The sequence below is a fragment of the Malus sylvestris genome, chromosome 17 (assembly GCF_916048215.2).
Source record: "Malus sylvestris chromosome 17, drMalSylv7.2, whole genome shotgun sequence".
NCBI lineage: Eukaryota > Viridiplantae > Streptophyta > Magnoliopsida > Rosales > Rosaceae > Malus > Malus sylvestris.
The window spans coordinates 19,540,355-19,563,218 of NC_062276.1; the positions used below are offsets into that span (position 1 = coordinate 19,540,355).

General features: G+C 35.2%; 2 protein-coding genes across 3 annotated transcripts; both read left to right on the top strand.

The window, feature by feature from the left end:
* Positions 1-2,860: 2,860 nt before the first annotated feature.
* On the top strand, positions 2,861-11,427 carry LOC126612656 (serine/threonine protein phosphatase 2A 55 kDa regulatory subunit B beta isoform-like). Of its 2 annotated transcripts, none has more exons than XM_050281115.1 (14): positions 2,861-3,345; positions 4,883-4,986; positions 5,094-5,192; positions 5,433-5,552; positions 7,159-7,368; positions 7,745-7,836; positions 8,212-8,330; positions 8,719-8,842; positions 9,140-9,263; positions 9,872-9,940; positions 10,033-10,124; positions 10,211-10,288; positions 10,383-10,453; positions 10,588-11,427. In XM_050281115.1, the coding sequence occupies exons 1-14, from the start codon at positions 3,231-3,233 to the stop codon at positions 10,722-10,724; spliced, it is 1,554 nt and encodes a 517-aa protein (XP_050137072.1). In that variant the 5' UTR covers positions 2,861-3,230; the 3' UTR covers positions 10,725-11,427. The 2 variants fall into 2 exon arrangements, with proteins under 2 accessions (XP_050137072.1, XP_050137073.1); XM_050281116.1 differs by having other exon boundaries at positions 7,159-7,365.
* A 1,199-nt stretch (positions 11,428-12,626) lies between these two features.
* Positions 12,627-19,818, top strand: LOC126612657 (uncharacterized). The gene is made up of 3 exons (XM_050281117.1): positions 12,627-12,642; positions 13,117-13,299; positions 19,632-19,818. The coding sequence occupies exons 2-3, from the start codon at positions 13,127-13,129 to the stop codon at positions 19,816-19,818; spliced, it is 360 nt and encodes a 119-aa protein (XP_050137074.1). The 5' UTR covers positions 12,627-12,642; positions 13,117-13,126.
* Positions 19,819-22,864: the final 3,046 nt, after the last annotated feature.

A 22,864-nucleotide genomic window follows, 5' to 3' on the forward strand; every position in this document is an offset into this window, starting at 1 on the left:
GAGAAATTACACACACACACACACAAACAGTACACAAACACACACACACACACCCCCCCCCCCCACGTTAATAAGTACACAACCACACACACACAGAGAGAAATAACACAAACACAGAGTACAACACACACACAAATAGTACACAAACACACACACAGAGTACACAAACACACACACAGACACCCCCTACGTTAATGAGTACACACAAACACACACACACACACACACAGAAATTACACACAAACACACACACAGAGAGTAATGAGTACACACATACCCCCCCCCCCACGTTAATGAGTACACAACCACACATACACACCCCCCACGTTAATGAGTACACAACCACACACACACACAGAGAAATTACACAAACACAGAGTACACAAACACACACACACACACACAGAGTACACTAACACACATACACACACACACCCCCTTACGTTAATGAGTACACACAAACACACACACACACACACAGAGAGAAATTACACACACACACACTACACAAACACACACACACATACCCCCCCCCCCCACGTTAATGAGTACACACACACGCACACATAAAAATTACACAAATGTTTCGATATGAGCTAAAGCATACCAAAACAACTATGCCCAGTTATGTTCGATTAACCTAATTTGGCAGTGAAAGGCCTTCTAGTGAATGACATGACTTTAACACTAAATCGAGAAGATGAAACTCTTCTGCACTAACTCATCAATTTATCCTAATTTGGCAGATAGAAACATACAGTGAAAGAGGTGTTTGGAGAGAGTATGCTTAGAGACGAGGATTTTTGGTAATGACATACACATAAATTACACACACACACACAGAGTACACTAACACACACACACACACGCGCAGACACACACACACACAGAGTACTCCCATTGTTGAAACCCCAATTCTTAAAAATCGAAAACAACATGTGGGTAGGACTTCCAAGTTTTACAACTTTGACGACATCCTAAATTCCCAAGTTCCATCTCATCTTATGAAAAGCCCAAATTCTAATTTCAATTTCACCTAAATATCAAAACCCTAATTTATTCAAGTGCAGATCTCTATGATTCAAAAATTATCAAACCCAAAACAACAAAATCAAATAAAGCTCAGTAAAATTACCATCTGCAACACAAATACATGAAATTAATAGAAGAATCGAAGTTTACCATACAAATGAGGGCGAGCAGATGCAGAGATCGGAAGACGCAGAGATGAGGGTGAGGAGGACGAAGATGAGGGAGCACGGCAAGGACGACGTTGAGGGAACGTAGAGATGAGGACGAAAGGCTTGGACTGGACGAAGGGACAACGCAGAAAATCTCTCGGTTTTCTCTGGCTTACGAATCCGCCCAATTTTGGGGTTGCTCGTTAAGAACGGCTAAGGAGGCAGTTAGTGCAAGCGAGTCCGGGTTAAGCTCATTAAAGCTAATCCGGATGCACACCAAACGTCGAACTATAGTCTAGTCCAGTCCAAGCCCTCTTAATCCTGTCAAACAAACGTGCCCCAAAAGTCTCATTTAGCACTCCAAACTTTCTATAATTAGAATGAAAAATACACTTGTGATGAGTGTAGAATGAGATTTTTGGAGTGCTGATAACAGTTCCCAAGAATATAATATTTAATGTGACATAATAATTGTCAAAGAGAATAATGTAGGGGTGATGATTGTAATTTTGTAAAATATATGGGGGTATATTTGCTATTTGAAAATTTCATTAAATGAACACTGACTGCTATGCTTTAAAAAAAAAAAAAAATTTAGAAGCATGGTAGACTCTGCTTTTGCTTTTCTACTGTCATTGATTGTAGTTTTTTTTTTTTTTTTTAAACACTTTTTTTTGTTTTACCAAATACATTTGATGTCCCAAATTTTTTAATAAGCTTCATTTTTTAAAAGCACCACAATCTCAAACCAACCCTAAATAGCAAAGGCATTCATTGCCCTTTCTCTCGAGTTGTCATTGCTCTCCACCATGAGGTGGAGATACTCTTATAAACCATTACACGGTGAATTCATATCCCCATCTTCTCATTTTGCTCATTTCCTAACTATCATGGAGCTATGTTTTGCCTCTTCATAGAACAAATAACATATACATTTTGGTGTTTTGGCGAATAAAATCCATAACAATGAATGACATAAACATACATTTGATTCAAATTTACATTCTAGTTTTAATTGAGCTAGAGCAAGGTCCTTCATATGACATGACTTCCTTCAAGTGGACATCTAGGCAGAACTTGCAAAAGTATGTAGAAACAAAGTCATTAGATTGGATGGTCAAAATCAATCCATCACTCACTGTGGGAAGATTAAGATCATGTTAATGAGACTTTATACATCTAGATGCATATTTGCCCTTCTACATTCCATAATACTGATTTCATGCATTCAATGACAAATCTCCACCAAATAAGCCAAATATTTTTTTTTGTTAGAAAATTATAACATGAAAATAACAATAACACAAAATTCCAAATGATGAGAAGGTCTTGCATGTCATTTGAGGAAATCTCATCTTTTTCTCTTCCCACAATCACCTTTTCTCCCTTTACCCTTATTTAATTTTAAACTCACCTGCTTACAACACTGCACCTCCTCACCAACCAATTAAATCACACCACTCTCACTACCCTTTTGCTCCCAAGGTCCCACATCCCAACCAAAGTCTCTCAGCCGTCCATCTGTCACTTTACAAGGTGATCTTATATCAAGTCTCCCAAAACACAAAAAAAATTAAAAAAATTAAAAAATTAAAAAAATTAAAAAAAAAAAGAAAAAAAAAGAGGAAACTAGAGAAGGCCATAATCGAGAGAACCTACTTAACACACAGAGAGAAGTGTGTTTTTTGGTCTCAGAAGCCAAAAGAAGGATTTGCTCTGTCGTTTTAAATCTCTCCCAAATAAATTAATATGAAAATCCCAATTTTCTCCTTCTAGAGAGAGAGAGGGGAGAGAGAGCGAGCTCGTGTACTGGAGAGATAGAACAAAGAGAGAGGCCTTTTGTTGTTTTTGTATTGAAATGGTTGAATTGGAAAATACCCAGAAACCATTGTGATTGTTTATTTCGTTTTTCGGATATGGGTTTTCCACTACTGTCTCTGATCTTGTAAACCCAGATAGCGATCTTCGATAAGCTGATTGGATTGGTGGAAAATTTGGGGTTTGGGTAATCTGGGCCGTTGTAAATTCGATTCTGCTTGTGTCCGAGAAATGAACGGGGGCGATGAGGTCGTCGCAGCAGCTCCGGGGGTTCCTACACCGCCTCTGGAATGGAAATTCTCTCAGGTCTTCGGCGAGCGTACGGCCGGTGAAGAAGTTCAGGAAGGTATTTTGTTCAAAACTTTCACGACCCTTTTGGATCCAATCGATATTTTTGTTCAAGTGTTGCATTCATGGTTAGTTTTTTAGCTTTCGATCTGTTATGGATCATGGTCGTTGAGTAATTAGTGTTTCGGCATCTAGGTCGTGGAATGATGAGTGTTTGATTGTGGGGGTTTTGCTCTGATTTGGGGAAAGTAGCGGACTTTATGTCTGAAATTGGTGGAGAGATGTGCATGTGAGTATAGGTTGCATTTTTTTTTGTTTTGGATTTATGAACAAACAGTGTGGAACTGAGCTTGCTTTAGTGAGTGGTGGTTTCTGTTTGCGATTTTAGTTAATGTTTCACTTGTTTGGTCGTATAAATGGTTCTTTTAAGTTGTTAACATGCCTATTTTTGCGATATAGTTTTGCATCATTGTTGTTGTCCATTCCTTGTTTTGATATTGGACTGTTCTGTGCCTGCTGGAAGTAGTAGGACTTCAATCAAAATGCCAGTGTTTAGGTGTCTTTCCTCTATCGGTTAAATAGTTGTATATATCTGTCATGAATCTATATGTTACCAAGGCGAAAAATGTAACTACATTATAGTAATTTGTGCGTCTACTGAATAGCGCTCTAGATTTTGGCGTAGTTACTTACACATTGGTTACTTATGTGGTAAGAAAGTCAGTTACTTAGGTTGGGTTGCCACTAATTGGCCGGGATAGGTATTGGAAGAAGTTGATTAGTGATGCAGTTGGAAATGAACAATTTGTGAGTATTTTCAGAACCAACAGTAATTCTCATTTGGTCATTAGAAGAATTTTGCATAGGCATTGGTTTTTTGGCATGTTATAATAGTATTGCCATGTCCCCACTCTAATTGTTGCAGTCAATACATTTTCCCCTCACAATTTACGTTGCTAAAGATGAGCCAATCAAATTCTGGATTGTTGTATGTTAGAACTGTGGAAAAACTTAATATGTTTACTACTATGAACTAGAGTTCGAAGAAGGGTTCTGCTATGACTTATGAGACTCTCAGTGCTTGTAAATGAGGATAGTTTTTCAACAGATGAATGGATGCATTATGAATATTGTAGCTGCAGTGGGATGAAAAAAAAAAATGGAAAACAGACCCTAAGGGTTTATTTTTAATTGAGCTGAAGGATCAATGACAAAAGAGTTAGATGGGAAGACTAATACGGACGGTTAACAAGTAATGAATTTGTACGCAGACAATACAAAACAGATGGTAAGGGTAAGTTTAGATTCATATAGCAGAGCCTAGCTAGTTGAGGTTCATGGCTGGCACACAGCATTGACATGGTAGGAATGAATTCTTGTGTCTGTTTAGAAGGATAATTAGCCTGTAAAAGTTTATAGTTGGGAGGAATTATGATAAGTGAAATTCTAGTGTTTGACTTGTTCCCAGTTACATATTTTTTAGTGTAGCATTTTAGACAAATCTGGTAAGTTAATCTTTATACTTTCTTCTTTCTAATAATATGAGGACAACATTAAAACTTCTCACTTATCATCTGGTTTTTCTTGTTTTGCAGTTGACATTATTTCTGCTATTGAATTTGATAAAACTGGGGACCATCTTGCTACTGGTGACCGTGGGGGCCGGGTTGTTCTCTTTGAGAGAACAGATTTGAAAGATGTGTGTTTTTCTTCACTTGCAAGTCTTTTCTGTTATTTCAAGGTTTATATGCCATATTTTTTTGTTTTCTGCAATTTTAACTTGTATTTGAATGCTGTAATGTGTAGCATGGTGGCTCCAGAAGGGATTTGGAGAGGATGGATTATTCAGTTAGTAGGCATCCTGAGTTCCGTTACAAAACAGAGTTTCAGAGCCATGAACCTGAGGTATTCTTTTCTTTGCGGTTACTAATGCATTACCACACCATCATAACTAATTGGGTGGTGCTATCCACACACCCCTTTTTACCTTCAACACAACCCTTGTTAATTTCTATCCTTTGATCCGATGGCTGGAAATTGAGCTGTGTGTAGAAGGTCAAAAGGGGTTGGGTGGATAGCACCTCACTATTTATTTACCTTTGGTCTATGTATTGAAATTGGTCACTGTGCATATTCTTTTGTCAGTTTGACTATCTGAAGAGTTTGGAAATAGAGGAGAAAATCAACAAAATCAGATGGTGCCAAACAGCTAATGGTGCCCTGTTTCTCCTATCCACGAATGATAAAACAATTAAGTTTTGGAAGGTATGAAAGCAACACTCCTGTAGCAGTTTAAATTTTTTTAGAATTGTGGGCGACAGCATGAGAGAAACGGTGCCCAATTTTTTTGAACTGCCTAGCCTGTGTGTCTGCTTACCTGTATATGGTATAAGTCATAATCAATACGAGAATATATGCAGCTCTTTTACTTGGGGTCTTTTTGAGGACCTTGAATATTTGAATATTGGGTAAATTACATAGGAGCCCCTCAAGTTTGAGGTCTATTACAACCCCATACAACATCTTTAAAACATTTCACTTTCATACCTCACGTACTATTTTATTTCAAAATAATACATCTGTTAGATTTTCTATCCAGTGATCCGTTAAGTGCTGACGTGGCTGCCAAATGCATGCCATGTGGCAAAAAAAAAATTTAATTTTTTTTTATAAAAACCTGAATCTTCTAAATTAAAATAAATAAATAAAACAAAAAACAAAAGCTGAACCCGCAACCCCCCCCCCATGCAACCTGCAACCCAGAAGAAGAGGAGAGGGAAAAAAAAAACACCCATCTTCATCTTCCCCGACCCCCCCTTCCTTGCAACCCACCCCTTTCTTCCCCCTCTTGTCTTCCCCAAACCCATTGTGCACCCATCCTCCACCTCCTCCTCCGCACCCACTACCTGCAACCCAGAAAAGAAAAAAACCCATCTCAAGGCGGAGGGTGGGTGCTTTGGGTTTTTTTTTTTTTTTTTCCTTCTTTCTGGGATGCAGGTTGGGCTCGGGTTGGGGGAGTAGAAGATGGGAAGATGGGTGCGCGGAGGAGGTGGAGATGGGTGCAGAGGAGGAGGTGGAGGATGGGTGCGCACGACGGATGGAAGATGATTTGGAGGGGGGGCATTGCTGAGATTTGGACTTTGCCGCCCCCGGGGGGGGGGGGGATAATGGGATCGGGGTTCCAAGTTTTCTGGTTCTTCTTTTTTTATTTTTTTTTATTTTTTTATTTTAAGGTTCAGGTATGGGGGTGGGGGGTGGGGTGATGGGATTTGGATTTTCTAACCTTTTTTATTTTTTTTATTTAGAAGATTAAGGTTTTTTTTTAATAAAAATAAAATTTGCCACGTGGCACACATTTGGCAGCACTTAACGGATCAATGGATGGAAAATGTAATGGAGGTATTATTTTGAAATAAAATAGTACGTGAGGTATGAAAGTGAAATGTTTTAAAGATGTTGTATGGGAATAGACCTCAAACCTGAGGGGCTACTATGTAATTTACCCTTGAAGATTTGGATTACCAGCTTATAGCTCTATGTTTGTAGATGCAATTGTCTGGACTTTGAATAGACGCGGTGCTAGATAGCTGTATGCACTCTAGGTGTAGGTTTCTAACTCTTTGACTTCCTGAGAAAGATTGAAACATTCGATTACTGAACAGCCTGTGCTTGTAAGAGGAGGTCGTATTTACCATAGCTCTAGAGATAGTCACTATGTGATGTAATGCAGTATATATAAATTTATTGATGTACTTCATATAACTGTCTGGTACATGTATATTCTTTTTTCTGGAGATTAAAAATAAATGATGACAAATAAGACATTTTATCGAAAAACCTTTTCTACATTATTTGATTGAGTGTTGAACAGGTCCAAGAAAAGAAGGTCAAGAAAATTTCTGAAATGAATGTGGATCCTTCAAAAGCTGTAGGAAATGGCAGTCTTGCTAGTTCAAGTAATTTGAGTAGCCCTAAAACGTATCTTGCAAATGGAGGAGGCCCAGACAAATCATTCAGTTGTCTGAGTAATGACATTTCATTTCCACCAGGAGGCATTCCCACGTTACGATTGCCACAGGTGGTAGTACTCAACCCAATTTTCATTTTCTCATTCTGTCTTATGTTAGCAATTTAGCACATTGTGTTATGCTGTTTCATTTAATCATTTGGTGTTATTGTCTGATATATAACCATACATATGTGTGTACGCATTTATGTGCGTGCGTGTATGGGTGAGTGTTGATTTATCAAATGAGGTTATTTTAGAAGACTCAAATTATTCACATTATGCTTATTATCCTTGTACTCAGCTAGTTGGGATCTTTAAAACCTTCTCCTTGTGGTACTTCAATGCCTGCTGTGTCTTTTTTACCCCTTTCTCCCCTTCTTTGGATTCTTTAACATTTGTAGTTTTCTGAATTTCATCGCAAACTAACTTTTAAAACTTGATTGTGTAGGTAACTAGCCATGAGACTAGCCTAATCGCTAGATGTCGAAGAGTGTATGCCCATGCTCATGATTATCATATCAATTCAATTTCAAACAACAGGTGGCTCTATTTTTTACTGAAATTGTATTTTCAGTTTTCGTCTGTGACATCATTAGTAGTACATATAGCTTTATATTTGACTTTGGGGTTTGTCTAACATCCTTATGACTATTAAACATTATAATCCTTATGCTTGTTTTAATCTTGCTAAAATGTATAACCAATTCATATTTTTCAATTGACCATGCACAACATCATCCAATTTCGGCAGCTGGATTTCTTGTTTGTAATGGTAAATAGTTGTTCATTGAACTGTAAAACTGGATAAGAACCATAATCATTGGCTTTTCGCATATCTTAATTATGATACTTTGTTTGCCTACTTTTGGCATCCTGCTACAAATGTTTGCCAACTCTCTTTTACATTTTTCCTAGTGATGGTGAAACTTTTATATCGGCTGATGATCTGCGAATAAATCTTTGGAACTTGGAAATTAGCAATCAAAGTTTCAATATTGTTGATGTGAAGCCTGCAAACATGGAAGATTTAACCGGTAAGCTTCATTAATATATTCATATTCCCAGTCATAGTCAAATTTTCTTTTTCTGCTTTACATTTTAAGTTATTAAAAGTTTCAGTGGAACTTGTTTAAAAAGTACTTTAATGGTGCTTGAAGTTGGGTTGAAGTCCATAATTTTCAAAATGTGTGCGGGGACACATCTGTGCATCTTCGTGCATCTAGCTGAGGGCTTTTTGAGATTCAAATTTTCAAGTACCCAGGAATAATTGCAATTTGGACTCTGTTTAAAAAGATCAAAATATAGAAGTTTTAATTTCTTCCGGTATTACATCTTCCGGTGCTACTGTTGCGGCCCTGAAGATTGGCTAGATGTTCAAAAATACTAGCATGCCTGTTGAATTCCCATTTTGTATTATTGCAGAGGTGATAACATCAGCAGAGTTCCACCCTACCCATTGCAATACGTTAGCCTACAGCAGTTCCAAAGGCTCCATTCGACTCATTGATTTGCGGCAGTCCGCTTTGTGTGATTCTCATGCTAAATTGTAAGCATTTGTCTTTCTATTTAATTGTTGTCATCTTGTAGTCCACCTACCACGAAAACTATAGGGGGACAAGAGAGTAAGGGTGTTAAGTGCAAACTGGAGAGATGAATGACATGTTTTGATTACCTTTTTCTTGCCGTTTATTAAACGGGGGGAAAAGAGAGGGAAATACTATTCTCTTCAATAATTAGTTGGTTGTCAACATGTTGGTTAAAATAGCATCAGTTATGATACATAATGTTTTGTTGTTTGTCTTTGTAGACTACATGATTTGTTATTAAATTATCTTGTGTGCAGATTTGAGGAACCGGAGGCACCTGGTGCTAGATCATTTTTCACAGAGATTATTGCTTCAATCTCAGATATTAAGTTTGGAAAGGAAGGAAGATATATACTTAGCCGAGATTACATGACTCTTAAGGTTTGTTTATTTTTTATATTGGTTTTCACTTGCTTTATCTTATCATAAAAACTGTGTAATGATATAGTGTGGCAAAATGATATTATATACGTTAGGTGTCTGGAAAGCTACATATATGGTCTAAGCCTTCAAACCATTTCCTTCACAAGTATACGGAAATCTGAATGAATTATTTCCCTGTAGATGCTATTGGGTGTTGAAATAATGGTAGCAGAGGCACATGCATACGTGCCCTGCAGATACACACACAATGATTAGCTCTTTTTCTGAGTTCTACTTAGTTTTGAGTCTATTGTATGTTTCTGGGTGTACTTGTTATGCATGTAGAAGGTTGCTCGTGCAATAACACTCATGAACCCAGACCATTTCAAAGGACTATTGAGGATTATTAATGTGATTAACTAGTAACTACAACCTCACCCAAGACTGCACCCTTCCTAACATTTCCATTACCCATAAAACTGAGATCTTGGCATTGATGGTGTAGTGTGATTTTTCTGTCAAATTGTAGCTGCTTAAACTATAAAGTCTTGCTCTCCCATAATGTGATGTGTGTGGGATCTTTATCTCCCTGCTATCTTATCTGAACTGGTTCACATGGTTGTCAGTTATGGGACATCAACATGGATTCAGGTCCGGTCCAAACCTTCCAGGTTCATGAATATTTAAGACCTAAGGTGAGATTCTTGTCATCAAACGAAAGGTGAACATGTAATTTGTGCCTACTATAATGGGCTTAAGCCTGATTATCTTGTTTAAATGTATCCAGCTGTGTGATTTATATGAGAACGACTCTATCTTCGATAAATTTGAGTGTTGTCTGAGTGGTGATGGGTCGCGAGTGGCAACGGGCTCGTACAGGTGTGTTTTGGTACCTTGTATCTGTTTCCTATCATTTTGATAAAAATCATTTGGGGTTTTGTTAATATGTATTAATGTGATCTCAGCAATCTATTCCGTGTATTTGGCTCTGCCGCTGGTAGTACTGAGGCAACAACCTTAGAAGCCAGCAAAAATCCAATGAGGTAAGTTTAACTCAAATAACATCAGGAAGCTTGACTGGGAGTTTAGTTTATGGATAATTTTGACGATTATATAATGTATTCTCTGGTTTTTTAGGCGACAAGTTCAGACTCCTTCTAGGCCTTCTAGGTCCCTAAGCAGTAGCATAACACGAGTTGTCAGACGTGGTAAGTGCTTTCTCTTTGCCATTTACCATTGACTTGATAACACTGAACATTCTTTGGTTTGTTGGCCTTTCTCTTTTGGGTATAATTTACTTAAAAGAATATTATTTGTCTACCCCATGCAAAATCTATCACAGGAGCAGAAATCCCCGGGGTTGATGCAAACGGAAATTGTTATGATTTCACAACAAAGTTGCTGCACTTGGCATGGCATCCTACCGAGAACTCAATAGCCTGTGCTGCTGCTAACAGCTTGTACATGTACTATGCATAAGGACAGTCCAACAAGAAACGTGTTTTCGGTTAGCTTTTTAGGTTGCTGCTGGAGAAGGTTTCTATTGCTTTCCAACCAACCAGTCAATTGGAGGCCACATTAGTTCTGACATTTCAAGACACCCCCTTGAACCTGTTGCATACGGTTTCATTCTCAAGGGCCAGAAGTGGCTCTCACAGAATTCACAAGGAAGAAGCAACTTCATTTTGTTCCTCCAGGGGGTAGCGTCTCCATTTTCTTCCCCCTCCCAACCCCGCTTCCATTTTTATTTCGTTATCTTTTTTGCCCGCACCTTCATCTTCTTTGAAGGAGAAGATGTTTGGGGTGTTGTCTTGCAATTTGTGTTGGGTTGAAGTGGAGAAGAAAATGTGATTGTAGCTCTCCTGCAACAAGTACTAAAAAGGATGTTCAATATTTGCCATTAGGTTTTCAGCTAAAATCTAGTGTCTTTTTTTTTTTTTTTCTTTTCTTTTCTTTTCTTTTCTTTTCTTTTCCTTACTGAAAAAATCCTGGTGGGATTAGAGCTGTTGAAACTTGCAGTTCATTTTTTATTGATTCTTTGTCATGCTTGAAATTTCATTAAGGATGTTTATTATTTATTGTAGCTTCGAGATTCTGTAAACTAAAGCAAAGCAAATGTTTGCTTTAGGCTTCTCTTTGAAAATACATGGGTTTTCTGTCGGACCCCGGTTCTGATGTTCAATTCACTAGCCTCGTTTCCCTTTTTCCTGTCGGACTCCGTTAGATTTAGCTGGAAGTTATTATTTCTAACGCACGCCGTGCTTTGAAGTGAAAATTAACAAGCTTCCCTTCCATTGGATTAAAGACAAGGCCTCAAATTCTTCAGTTTTGATTTACGATACAAATGAATTGGTGTTTCTTGAATGACAAGTCTCCTGCCTACGACAATTGGCATCGACCCTAAGCAGCTGAGGGAGGAGTGTCACTGAGCTTCACGTCGAATAAAATGACTTGTAATAAGCTCATACATGTTACTTTCTTAATCTCATCACGCGACTAATCAGACTTGTGAGGAGTATTCCTTAATCTTTGCCCATTTGATTTTATACCATATTTTTCATAGTTTATCTGCAATTTTTAAGTTTTCTGGGATTTAATTATGTTGCAAATAATGGGTAGGTTCGACACAGCGAATTCGTATGTGATGTTTGTTAATCAATTACTTGTCTGCGAATTCATATGGGAGTGCATATGCTAAATTCATCTTTGCTTTGCAGATTGGAGGCCTTTTGACGAATGGAATACTCGCATTTTCCAGGACGTAAGTGCCATTCTTGTGCACTTTGTTTTTTTGTTCGGTTACTTGGCACTTACGTCCTGAATAATCAGGTATTCCAGTTGTCAAGAGGCCTCCAAGATGCAAAGCAAAGATGAAATTAGCATATGAATTCGCAGACAGTTAACTGATTAGCAAACATCACATTACGAATTCGCTATGTGACAAACCTACCCCTTATTTGCAACATAATTAAATCTCAGAAAAATCAAAGTAGTCATGTTTCAATTTCGGAAATGATGAAATCGGCGGAAGGAGGTGTGGAGAGATTGTGAGAGAGAAGAGAAGCCCGACTGACTTTGTAACGCACCTCCATCTTGTTTCGGACTCACATCCTGGACCCAAAGCCAGTCCATCTTGCATTTGAGGACATGCACGAATTAGGTTACATGTCCAATTTAAAAATAAAATGAACACGGCCGGTTAGTTTTTGAGTTGATTACAAAATTCAACCCACTTATAAGTTATAATTAATAATTAAAGAAAAGGAAAAGGATGGGATAAGGAAAATAATATCAAATTACATTTACAGTATAAATTTCGAAATAGTAGCCAAGTGATCAGCTTCTTCCTCGGGCGTTTAGGGTTCTGTTTCACTCCAAATCCCAAAGACAATTCAAGGTGTTTTATCAATTTTCTGTCTTCATAATTTTAATTTGAATATCCACGTTGAGTGTTGAATGAGTTGGGAATAATGCGGGTTGTGTTGGTTTGTTGTTGTGTACCGTGATCATCGATCCTACAATTTGATTTTAAACTTGTGAGTTCAAGATTGAGTACTTGTTCAAAAGTCGCTAAGTTTTTCTTGGAGAAGATTGTCTGATTGATTCAGAAACTGTCCAGAGTTTATTTCGTTCTGTTACAATGGATTGCGCTCATTGTCCTCAACGATTTGATGGGCACAAGCATGAACACCACAAGTATTTGGTTGTCGTTGTTCAAGTATTTTTATTTGGCGTGGGAGATCATGATCAAAGGATTTGGATATTGTTGGAGTACAATATTGATCGAAATTTCTCCTTTTGTCTTGCATCATCACGATGTTGTTGAGCGTACTTGCAGTTGTTTGATTTAATGCGCCATTTTTACTTTTAGGTTCGTATCCATGGCATCAAAGTTTCCACCGAAGTTGGTTCAGGCGTCAAACATTTTATTCAAGAATGGAAGAACATATTACAAGCAGATGGTAGAGCAGAACAAGCACCATGTCCAGGAGCTCCCCACCATTGAGAAATGTCAAACATTAGCAAAACAACTGTTTTATACTCGTCTTGCCAGGTTTTGCATTTGCTCCTTTTCTTTATTTATGAACTCTTGTAACTACTTGATCAGTGCAAACTTCTTGTTCCGACAATTCAGCTGTCGGCAGTACTAGTACCACCTTCTTTGTGATCTTGGATACGATTCAGGAACGCACGCTGAATTGAATCTTGCACTAACTTTTCTAAGATTGGCACGTTATGATTTGAGTCTTCACTAACTTTTACTACTACAAACTACGAAGGTTGTACTATTATGTACAAAATGTGGCTAGCTAAGAAACGTTTGGCTAAAACAGGCATCCTCGAACTGATAAACAATAACTGTAGGATCGTGACCGTGTGTTAGAAGTGTAAGATGTAATCTGAAAATCAACAAGTTACTAGGATCACAGATATAAAAAATATAACTACAATAAACCAATCAAACAATTAAAGGGAAATAAACTTATCTTCCAAAGCGGAGGAAGAAGAAGCCATGACTGCTAGGGTTTCAAGGAGGAACTTCTACACTCTAGCAGCCGAAAGTCCTTGTGCACAGAAATAGGGTTTTGCACTAGAATAGGATAATTCTGTGAGTGCAGGGACCTCCTAATATATAGACACTCATCCCTTTAATCCAGCCTATTAACTGATTAAAGGGATATTCCAAATCAATTAGGATTTCATTATAGTCTTAAATGGTAACAAATTCTTTGTCAACTAAATAAGGTTTTCATAATTAATTGCACTAAACAAGGACTCCTAACCTAACCAAATAAGGCTCCATAATTTTCTCAACTATTAACTCGGATTGACCAAGTTACTGTATGTCAAGAAATAATGAGCACATGTTCTTTGACACTCACAACTTACATTCTCCCACTTGAGTGTTCAAGAACATGATCCTTATTTGGCTAAGTGGTAGGTGATCACTGAGTCCCACCAAAATTTGCAATTATACCTTTAACAACTTGTCACTAGTAGTTTAAATATTGGATCATAGAAAATAACATGTAATTGCTTCTACATGTTTACTCTATTACCACAAATATCAAATTACAAGCACAATGTTGCCTGACATCATTCGTTAAATTCAGGTTGATAAGCAAAAGATCAACTCCTGAACTGAGCCTCATGCAAGCATGGCTCATATTTTCTGTCAATTTATAAAATGATAAGAGGACAAGTAACATACAACATACTATTTACAAAATTAGGACCTCTTATTAAACTTATGAACAAAACTTAAACAAAAATTCTTAAAATATTAGTCACTAACACTTCAAATTTTAAACACAAAAGGTAATATCTTACTCCCACTGATTAAAAGAGACAAAATTACATAAATTATTATTACTCCCACTGATTAAGAGAGTAAAAAAAAACTTTGTAAATGTCTACAAAATGAAACAGATACCTTTCAAATACTCCTATTAGCAAGACATTAGTCATGGGATCTAAAACATAAAATTTGTGAGCTCAACATCTTTATTCCAGATATCTTTAGGGAAGTGACTCTTGTGACTGAAAAACTATACAAAATCATTTGGTCCGTTTTGTTCATCTAACATTTGACAGAAATAGAAAACTTTAACGGAACGTTTTCTGATTGCAACAAAAACATATAATTCCAGAATCATCTTTGGACAGAATCTGATTATATTAGGTTTGCATAGCTAAAACATAAAATACAAGGGCAAACGTATATAGCTTCAACACTTTTGAGCAGATGAAGTATATGCAATCTTGTCAATTTCATGTTTCATTATACATTGATTTATAGTTGTACTGAATAAGAAAACACTTTTGAGCAGATTAATTATTCATCAATAACATATAAATCACAAGTTCAATTTCTTGAACAACAACCAAGAATTAATAAGTAAAACACTTTTGAGCAAAATGTACCCATTAATCCTTCATGAATATAAATCTGGTCGTATTGTATTTATCAGTTCAAAATTGATAAATAACGATAGTGATTCAAAGTAAAATTTCCTGCAAGGTTAGTTACATTTAACAAATAAAATATAAACAAATATCATGATTTACATCTTATCTTCGGATGCAGAAATCGATGAGTGTGAAGCCCATAATATATTATTTCTCCCACTTGGGCAAACACTCCAAATTGCAAGATTAAACACTAGAGACAGTGGGTTTCATATAACAAAATATAGGCTAGTTGGATCAATAAAGATAGTGTAAGCTCTACCAAAATTTCACATTTAATCATAATTTAAATAAAACCAATTTACAATCTTTAATATGCCCAAAACATTAAAATTTCTTAAACAAATTTGTTGAGTCACAAAATAGTTGGTTTGGACAGAATAAACCAATCTATATGTGTCAAAAATTAGGCTTATATAAGGAACAATATCTCAACATTATTAATCGATCTAAAAGTGACAAGTGATTAGATAAACAAATGGCTACGAAATTTATTTTAGTGTATGAGAGAAGACTCATATATGTGTTAAAGATTAGGTCATAAATTAAAATGAAACCTAATAAGAGAATCCAAACTCAAAATTTATGTTTTAATTCTAAAACAAAGTAGAATTAAGGTAAACACATAGATATCTCAACAACATCAATTTTTCAACAATAATTTTAATCCAATTTAGAACTCACAGAAAATTAAGGCAAAAGATTGGCAAATTTACCTACTCATTCTCGATTCTGCAAGATTCATCATGGATGTAGTCGAGTTGTGGAGGATCGAACCAATTGCAAATTGCATGATTGTTACACCTTTGGGCAGAAACTAATCATGCAAAGAAAATACCTGCATAACTAGCTAAAACATAAAATACACAAAATACATATAGCTTCAACAGCTTTGGCCAGATGAAAATATGTTAGAAGTACTTTATGATTTGCTATAATACTAACTTATAATTGGTGAGTGATTTCTTGAAATTCCCACTGGGACAAAAGTATTCACCATGTAAATTAGAATTCTGATTTAGAACCGTAATAACCATTTTGTTGGATATTCAATGATTCTCAAAAGATTCAATCAGACACAAAAGTATGTCGTTGTTGACATTGAACAATAGAGTTCTCGAAAGAGGAAACATGGTTATTCAGTTATTCGATAGGGACCAAAATGATCAATTAGTAAATTGATGCCACTTTCCAATTTTCTCTCAAAAGACAATTATCATCATAATCAAAATTGATGACCAAACAAAACATTGGTTTAAACAAAACAAACCCATACATCTTTAAATCAAAATTTAGTTAGTGTTGTCTATAAAATTCATTAGTATTGATAATTTGCATAAAATAAGGACATATTAGAACCATAAACTTGTATGATAATTGGTACCAATAGATGTGCACAAATCAGTGAAACAATATCACATAACAAAACTAGTTTTGAAGTACCAAAATTCAGCAGTACTACTTTAGTTTGCAAATTCACTAAAAACTCAATTCTCTTTAGATTGTCATGAAAATTTTTAGGTATGCACTAGACATATATGGCTACTATTTCACAAAATGTCATGATTTTTTAAAATTTTTAAGCAAGCAAAAAATGAATTCGAAAAGAGAGGTGCTGCAGAAACTGCAGAAAATGTTCAGTACAGACCTGAGATTACAAATTCACAAAATATTCATTGTTCATCCGATATGCATGAAAATTTTCAGACATAAAGAAAACATAAAAAACTGTTAATTCCCAAAATTTCATAATTTTTGAGATTTTACAAGTGTACTAAAAACAAAATCGAAGTAAGTTGTGCTGCTGAAACAACAGAAATTCCGCAAAACATACCCGAGATTAAATAATTCACCAAAACTTCAATCTTCCTCCAATGTGCATGAAAATTTCCAGAAATGAGTAGACATATATATTTACTATCACTCAAAATTCCATAGTTTGTTCGATTTTACAAGTGAGCTAAAAATAAAATCTAAATGGAATGTGCTGCAGAAACTGCATAAATTCTTCAGTACAGTCTCGAGATCAAAAATTCACCAAAAATTCATTTTCAAACCAATGCTTGTGAAAATTTTCATATTTAAAAAAAAAACAACATCTCAATGTATATCATACTAAAATTTCATGAATTTATGAGTTACATTGATATATCAAAATAATATCACAAACAAACTATTCTGTAGAAATCCGCAGAGTTCCAGCAACATGGTATCACTCTTAAAAATTTACCATAAATCCATTTCTTGTCAAAAAAAAAACGTGGAAAGATACCAACGTCTACAATCCATTTAATATTACGACATGACCGAATTTCAAAATATTTGGAGTTATGGAAGTCTATCAAGCCCAGGTTATCGACATGAATGGGTTTCCTTTTAATGAGAATTTAATGGAGTCATACCCCTATAATATTATAGTTTGGAAGGACTATAATTTAGCATGATTAATTTTGACAAAAGTTTAGCAAGAAATAAATCACACCACAATGAATCAATTTATTAAAAAAATTGAAAACCCCAATACGAACTGACTGAAAGCAATTCATAATAATGTAATTAACCACACATCAAAATTATGACAGCAAGCAATCCTTCATAATACAATAATTTGTTTATATATACATAAGTTGCAAATAGTTTCACCAGTATCGGTTCATCGAAAACAAACAGATTGGGAATGCCTTTTATAACATGTTAATTAACAATTGTAACTCAAAATTTGCAAGCATGAAAGCCGATAAAATCTTCTATGATGGCTCACCTAGGAAACCAGTATCCATAAGATTAATTTGATCCATCAACTCAAAATAATATGAATACAAGCAAACTTACTACATTTAAAAAATTTAAAGGCTAGTTTATATGGCAATAAGCGGAAACAAGAAAAAACACCAGAATCATATCAATTAGTCGAACCAATATATATGTATGTATATATATATATATATATATATATATATATATATATAATTTTAGGGTTTATAGGAGACAAAGAAACCTGAGAAAACTCACTTCTTTAGCAAAACAGTAGTCATATATGGGAGAATTTGTAATGAAAAACGCCGAATAGAGCCAAAAGCCGCCGGAAAAATATTTGCGTCTCAAGCTTATGTTAATTAGTTGAACCTCTAACCAAGAACCATTAAGCAAACACTCACATGGTTCATCCAAAATAAAATCAATCATCAACTTATTTGTCAAGTCGTTTAGTGATAGATAAATGATATTGATTCCTAAAGTTTTACTTCATTTGTTGAAGTCTGATACTCCTTCTATTTGATGCCATTCTGATGGAAGCAATTAGCCAATATGCAAAGTACCAGTTTTGATGCGTGCGAAATATGCAGCAAGTTTACAACAAACTCATTCAAGATTGCGGAAGCATTTAACCAAGATCATCCAAGTGTTTTCATTACTCTGAATGGATGTAATTCTCTGCATAAATGTAACAAACACAACTCGAAGAATACCATGAAATTATTCATCATGCAATTGAAATTGCAGAAGAATTGGTTAGAGTATAGCGGAAGCATTAATTTAACCAGAATCAAATATATACCTCAGTTCCTTTAGTAAAAATAAAGAACCCTAGCCACGTTGGGTGGCTCTGATGGAGTCGCCATGGAACAAACAATTGAATCAGTCTTCTATAAACAAATTATTTTGCTTATACCTTTATATTGGACCCTAAGCTTGTTGTGTGGCTCTGATACCACATGTAAGATGTAATCTGAAAATCAACAAGTTACTAGGATCACAGATATAACAAATATAGCTACAATAAACCAATCAAACAATTAAAGGGAAATAAACTTATCTTCCAAAGCGGAGGAAGAAGAAGCCATGACTGCTAGGGTTTCAAGGAGGAACTTCTACACTCTAGCAGCCGAAAGTCCTTGTGCACAGAAATAGGGTTTTGCACTAGAATAGGATAATTCTGTGAGTACAGGGACCTCCTAATATATAGACACTCATCCCTTTAATCCAGCCTATTAACTGATTAAAGGGATATTCCAAATCAATTAGGATTTCATTATAGTCCTAAATGGTAACAAATTCTTTGTCAACTAAATAAGGTTTTCATAATTAATTGCACTAAACAAGGACTCCTAACCTAACCAAATAAAGCTCCATAATTTTCTCAACTATTAACTCGGATTGACCAAGTTACTGTATGTCAAGAAATAGTGAGCACATGTTCTTTGACACTCACAACTTACAAGAAGATGTTCCATCCTATCTTTGCTGAAAACCCAACGTCAACATATCTTGATAATAATCAGATGAGTTTATCTTCTGTTCATTAGACCAGAGATTTTGTTGCTTTTTTCATCATATTAGATACTGGATCACATTAGAATTTGCTATTTAATTATCAGATTTTTAAACTTGCTCCTCGTAATTTTTTCTCTGCAGCATTCCAGTTCGTTACGAAGCATTCTGGAAGGAAGTTGGCCATTTCAAGAATGCAATAAAAAGCAAGGAGGAGCTGAATGTGGAGAATGCTGGCCTTGTTGCTCTTTTTGGCGTTGAATGCTTCGCCTGGTTCTGCGGCGGTGAGATCATAGGAAGGGGATTTACATTTACCGGCTACTACGTTTGAGCGATGCCACCTTAGGAGTAAATCTTTTAGTTATTTTTTGGAGATTACATGCAAGTGCCCTGAGTCGGGATTTTTACTTTGCTTGATAAGTTTTGTTTTCTAAGAAGTATAAGTTTTAAGCTGGAAAGCCAGCAAAGAGACATATCTTACAAAATAATTCAATATATGGAATTAGATCCATATTTTGATATCTGGTTGTGGATTTTCCTTGAAATCATTCAGTGTACAAAATCAGTTTAGATTTTGTTTTGCTAATGCATTATAATCTGTCATTGACCAAGTTGGATGAACTCAAGGAATCGAATCGAGACGATGCATACTTGAGAATATATACTTCGAAAGGAAAAAGAACCTTCAGTTTATGAGTAATGTTATTCATACCATGTTTTTGTACCACATTTTCATACCATCTTAGATGGTATTTGATGTGGACAACCACATCGTTTGAATTAATTAGATTTTTAAATTTAGTTTATTATTTAATAAACTAATAATTAAGAAAAATTAGTTAATTAAATGATGATTGTGATATACAAGGAGTCTTTCTCCTCCGTTTTCTTGGGTTTTGCAAAATTTTCAAATGATGTGGCTATCTACATCAGATGCCACCTAAGATGGTATAAAAATGTTTTGGCTCTTGAATCTTAATCAAATCACCCTGAAGAATGTCAACTTCTCTTTTTTTGGCTCTTTTACATATGCAATGTAAGGTGGTGTTCTATCAAGAGAATAAAACCAAAACATGCATGTTTTATTGGAGAAAAGAACCGCATTGTCTACTTTTTAGAAAATAGGTCGTATTACCAATTCTATATCATTATATGTGTTTATCTTTTTCATCAGTTAATTATGGTTGTTGGAATATGATCATGTTAATATTGACTTTATTACGTGTTTGTTGTATGAAGGTGCACTATAAGATTTAATAACAAAGAGGGGTCAGTGTCAAAATGCTGAGACGGACAAAAGTAAAAGTTTTAATCAAAAAATGAAAAACACGCACGAATGAACAAAATAGTGTCACCAGGGTGGCACCCTAATTTTCATGACAAGTATGATGCAGAGAGAGAGAGGTGGAAGAAGATTGTATAAGAATTTAATTTAATTTAATTTTTATATTTTAAATTAGTATAATTAATAACTTTTTTTTTGTCTACGTATATAAATAAGAGAAGCTTAAATAAATAATCAAATTCGGGATGAATCCAAATCCACTTCCCATCGTGCAAATTCCTTGAACTATGAGATGAAACTCTTAAAAATTGGTGGGTTTACACCATGAAAATATAATTTATCATCCCCTCTCCACTGGCTGGCTGATATAAAAAAATACTACTCTAGTCACATTTTTCATACTATATTTATATTATTTTTCTGATAAAGATAGAACTTTTATGTATTGGTGAATCATACCTCTATTAGAGAAGTGATACAACTATAATATAATGGGTGCTTTAGATTTTGGCCCTTACAACTCATTATTTCTAGATAAAAACTCATCTATCTTTAAAGATCCAATTTAAGCCCAAATTTAAAATTTGCAAACATATGGGAATACTATTGACCTATTAATACAATTTATTTACACTCGTGCCACTCATACTTTATGGCCCCTTTTCCAAATTCCTAAATTTATGCCAAATTAAAACTAGTAGAAAAAGTGAAATAAAATGTAAAAAGTGTTTGCATTAACAACCGTATCCATGTCAAACTATAAAAGTAGTTTTTTTTTTTTCGTGATATATTTTGTAGCAATTTTACCCATATTAATTGGTAGGTAAATTAGTTTGTTCCAATTATTTTTTTTAAAAAAATATTACACCTATATTATATATTTTGAATCAAATAACATTCCTCTAACTTGTAGATAAATTATTTTCTATGTATTGTTATATATGTTAGACACATTTTGTTATTGTATAAACATGAGTGGAACATAATATTGTTGATTTTATACATCAAACTGCATTTCTTTTGTTATAGGTAAATTATTTTCCATGTACAAGTACTTATGTTAGGCACGTTTTGTTGTTGGTACATACAATATTTTGTATCATTGTAAACAAAGATATTACATTACACCCATGGTATAATTGTTGTAGGTAAATTATTGGAAATTAATTTGTAGTTAGGTAATGAACATTTTGCATCATTAGAAATGAACATTTCAAATAGTAGGTAGGTAAATAAATTTGTTCTATACACTTTCATCCCTTCCTATTTGTGCAGTCACGGTTAAGTCACGTCAACATTTTATATCACTATTACTTTTTGTCTTATTATCTCTATAAAAAATCAATATAAATTATTGACGTGGCTTAACCGTGACTGCACAAAATAAGAGGGGATGAGAGTGTATGGGAATTAGGAGGGCAGAGAAGAAAGGTCCTTCATAAACAACCCACCGAATCAAATTAAATCAATACAACACTAAAATATGGATTTTTTTTTCTTTCTCTTTTTTCAAAAAAGATGTCAAGAATCCTTGTCGACACGTAAGCTCAGCAATAAAACCTGGAGGGGCGAAAAATAAGGGTGAGTAGGCCTGAAAATAAAGTTTTATAAAAACATTTCTGAAAACACTGTAACCCCTCGCTATAAAACAAGTATAGTTTCCAGAAAGTCATACTACATATAAGTATGAAATCAAATGTAAAACAACAATAAGTCCAGAAATACACCAAATCACAATATCACAACAATAGCATAATAAAATCAGGTGCTCATCGATCTATGCTAGCACACAAGTTGGAGTCACCTAATGCAACATGTACAACTGGACTGATGCTTATCAATCTATATTAACACACAAGTCGGAGTTGCCTAATGCAACCTGTACGTCAGGACTGGGTGTAATCATAATATACGCTCTAGTGCTATAATCACGTGAAGACTGACGCTATTCGCGATCACATACGAGTCGGAGTTGCCTATTGTAACCTGTATGACAAGATGTCGGAGTTGCCTATTGCAACATGTACAACATGATTGGCACCTACTTGGATCCAAAGCGAGCGTGCGGTGCGGATGTGAACATACACGTGAA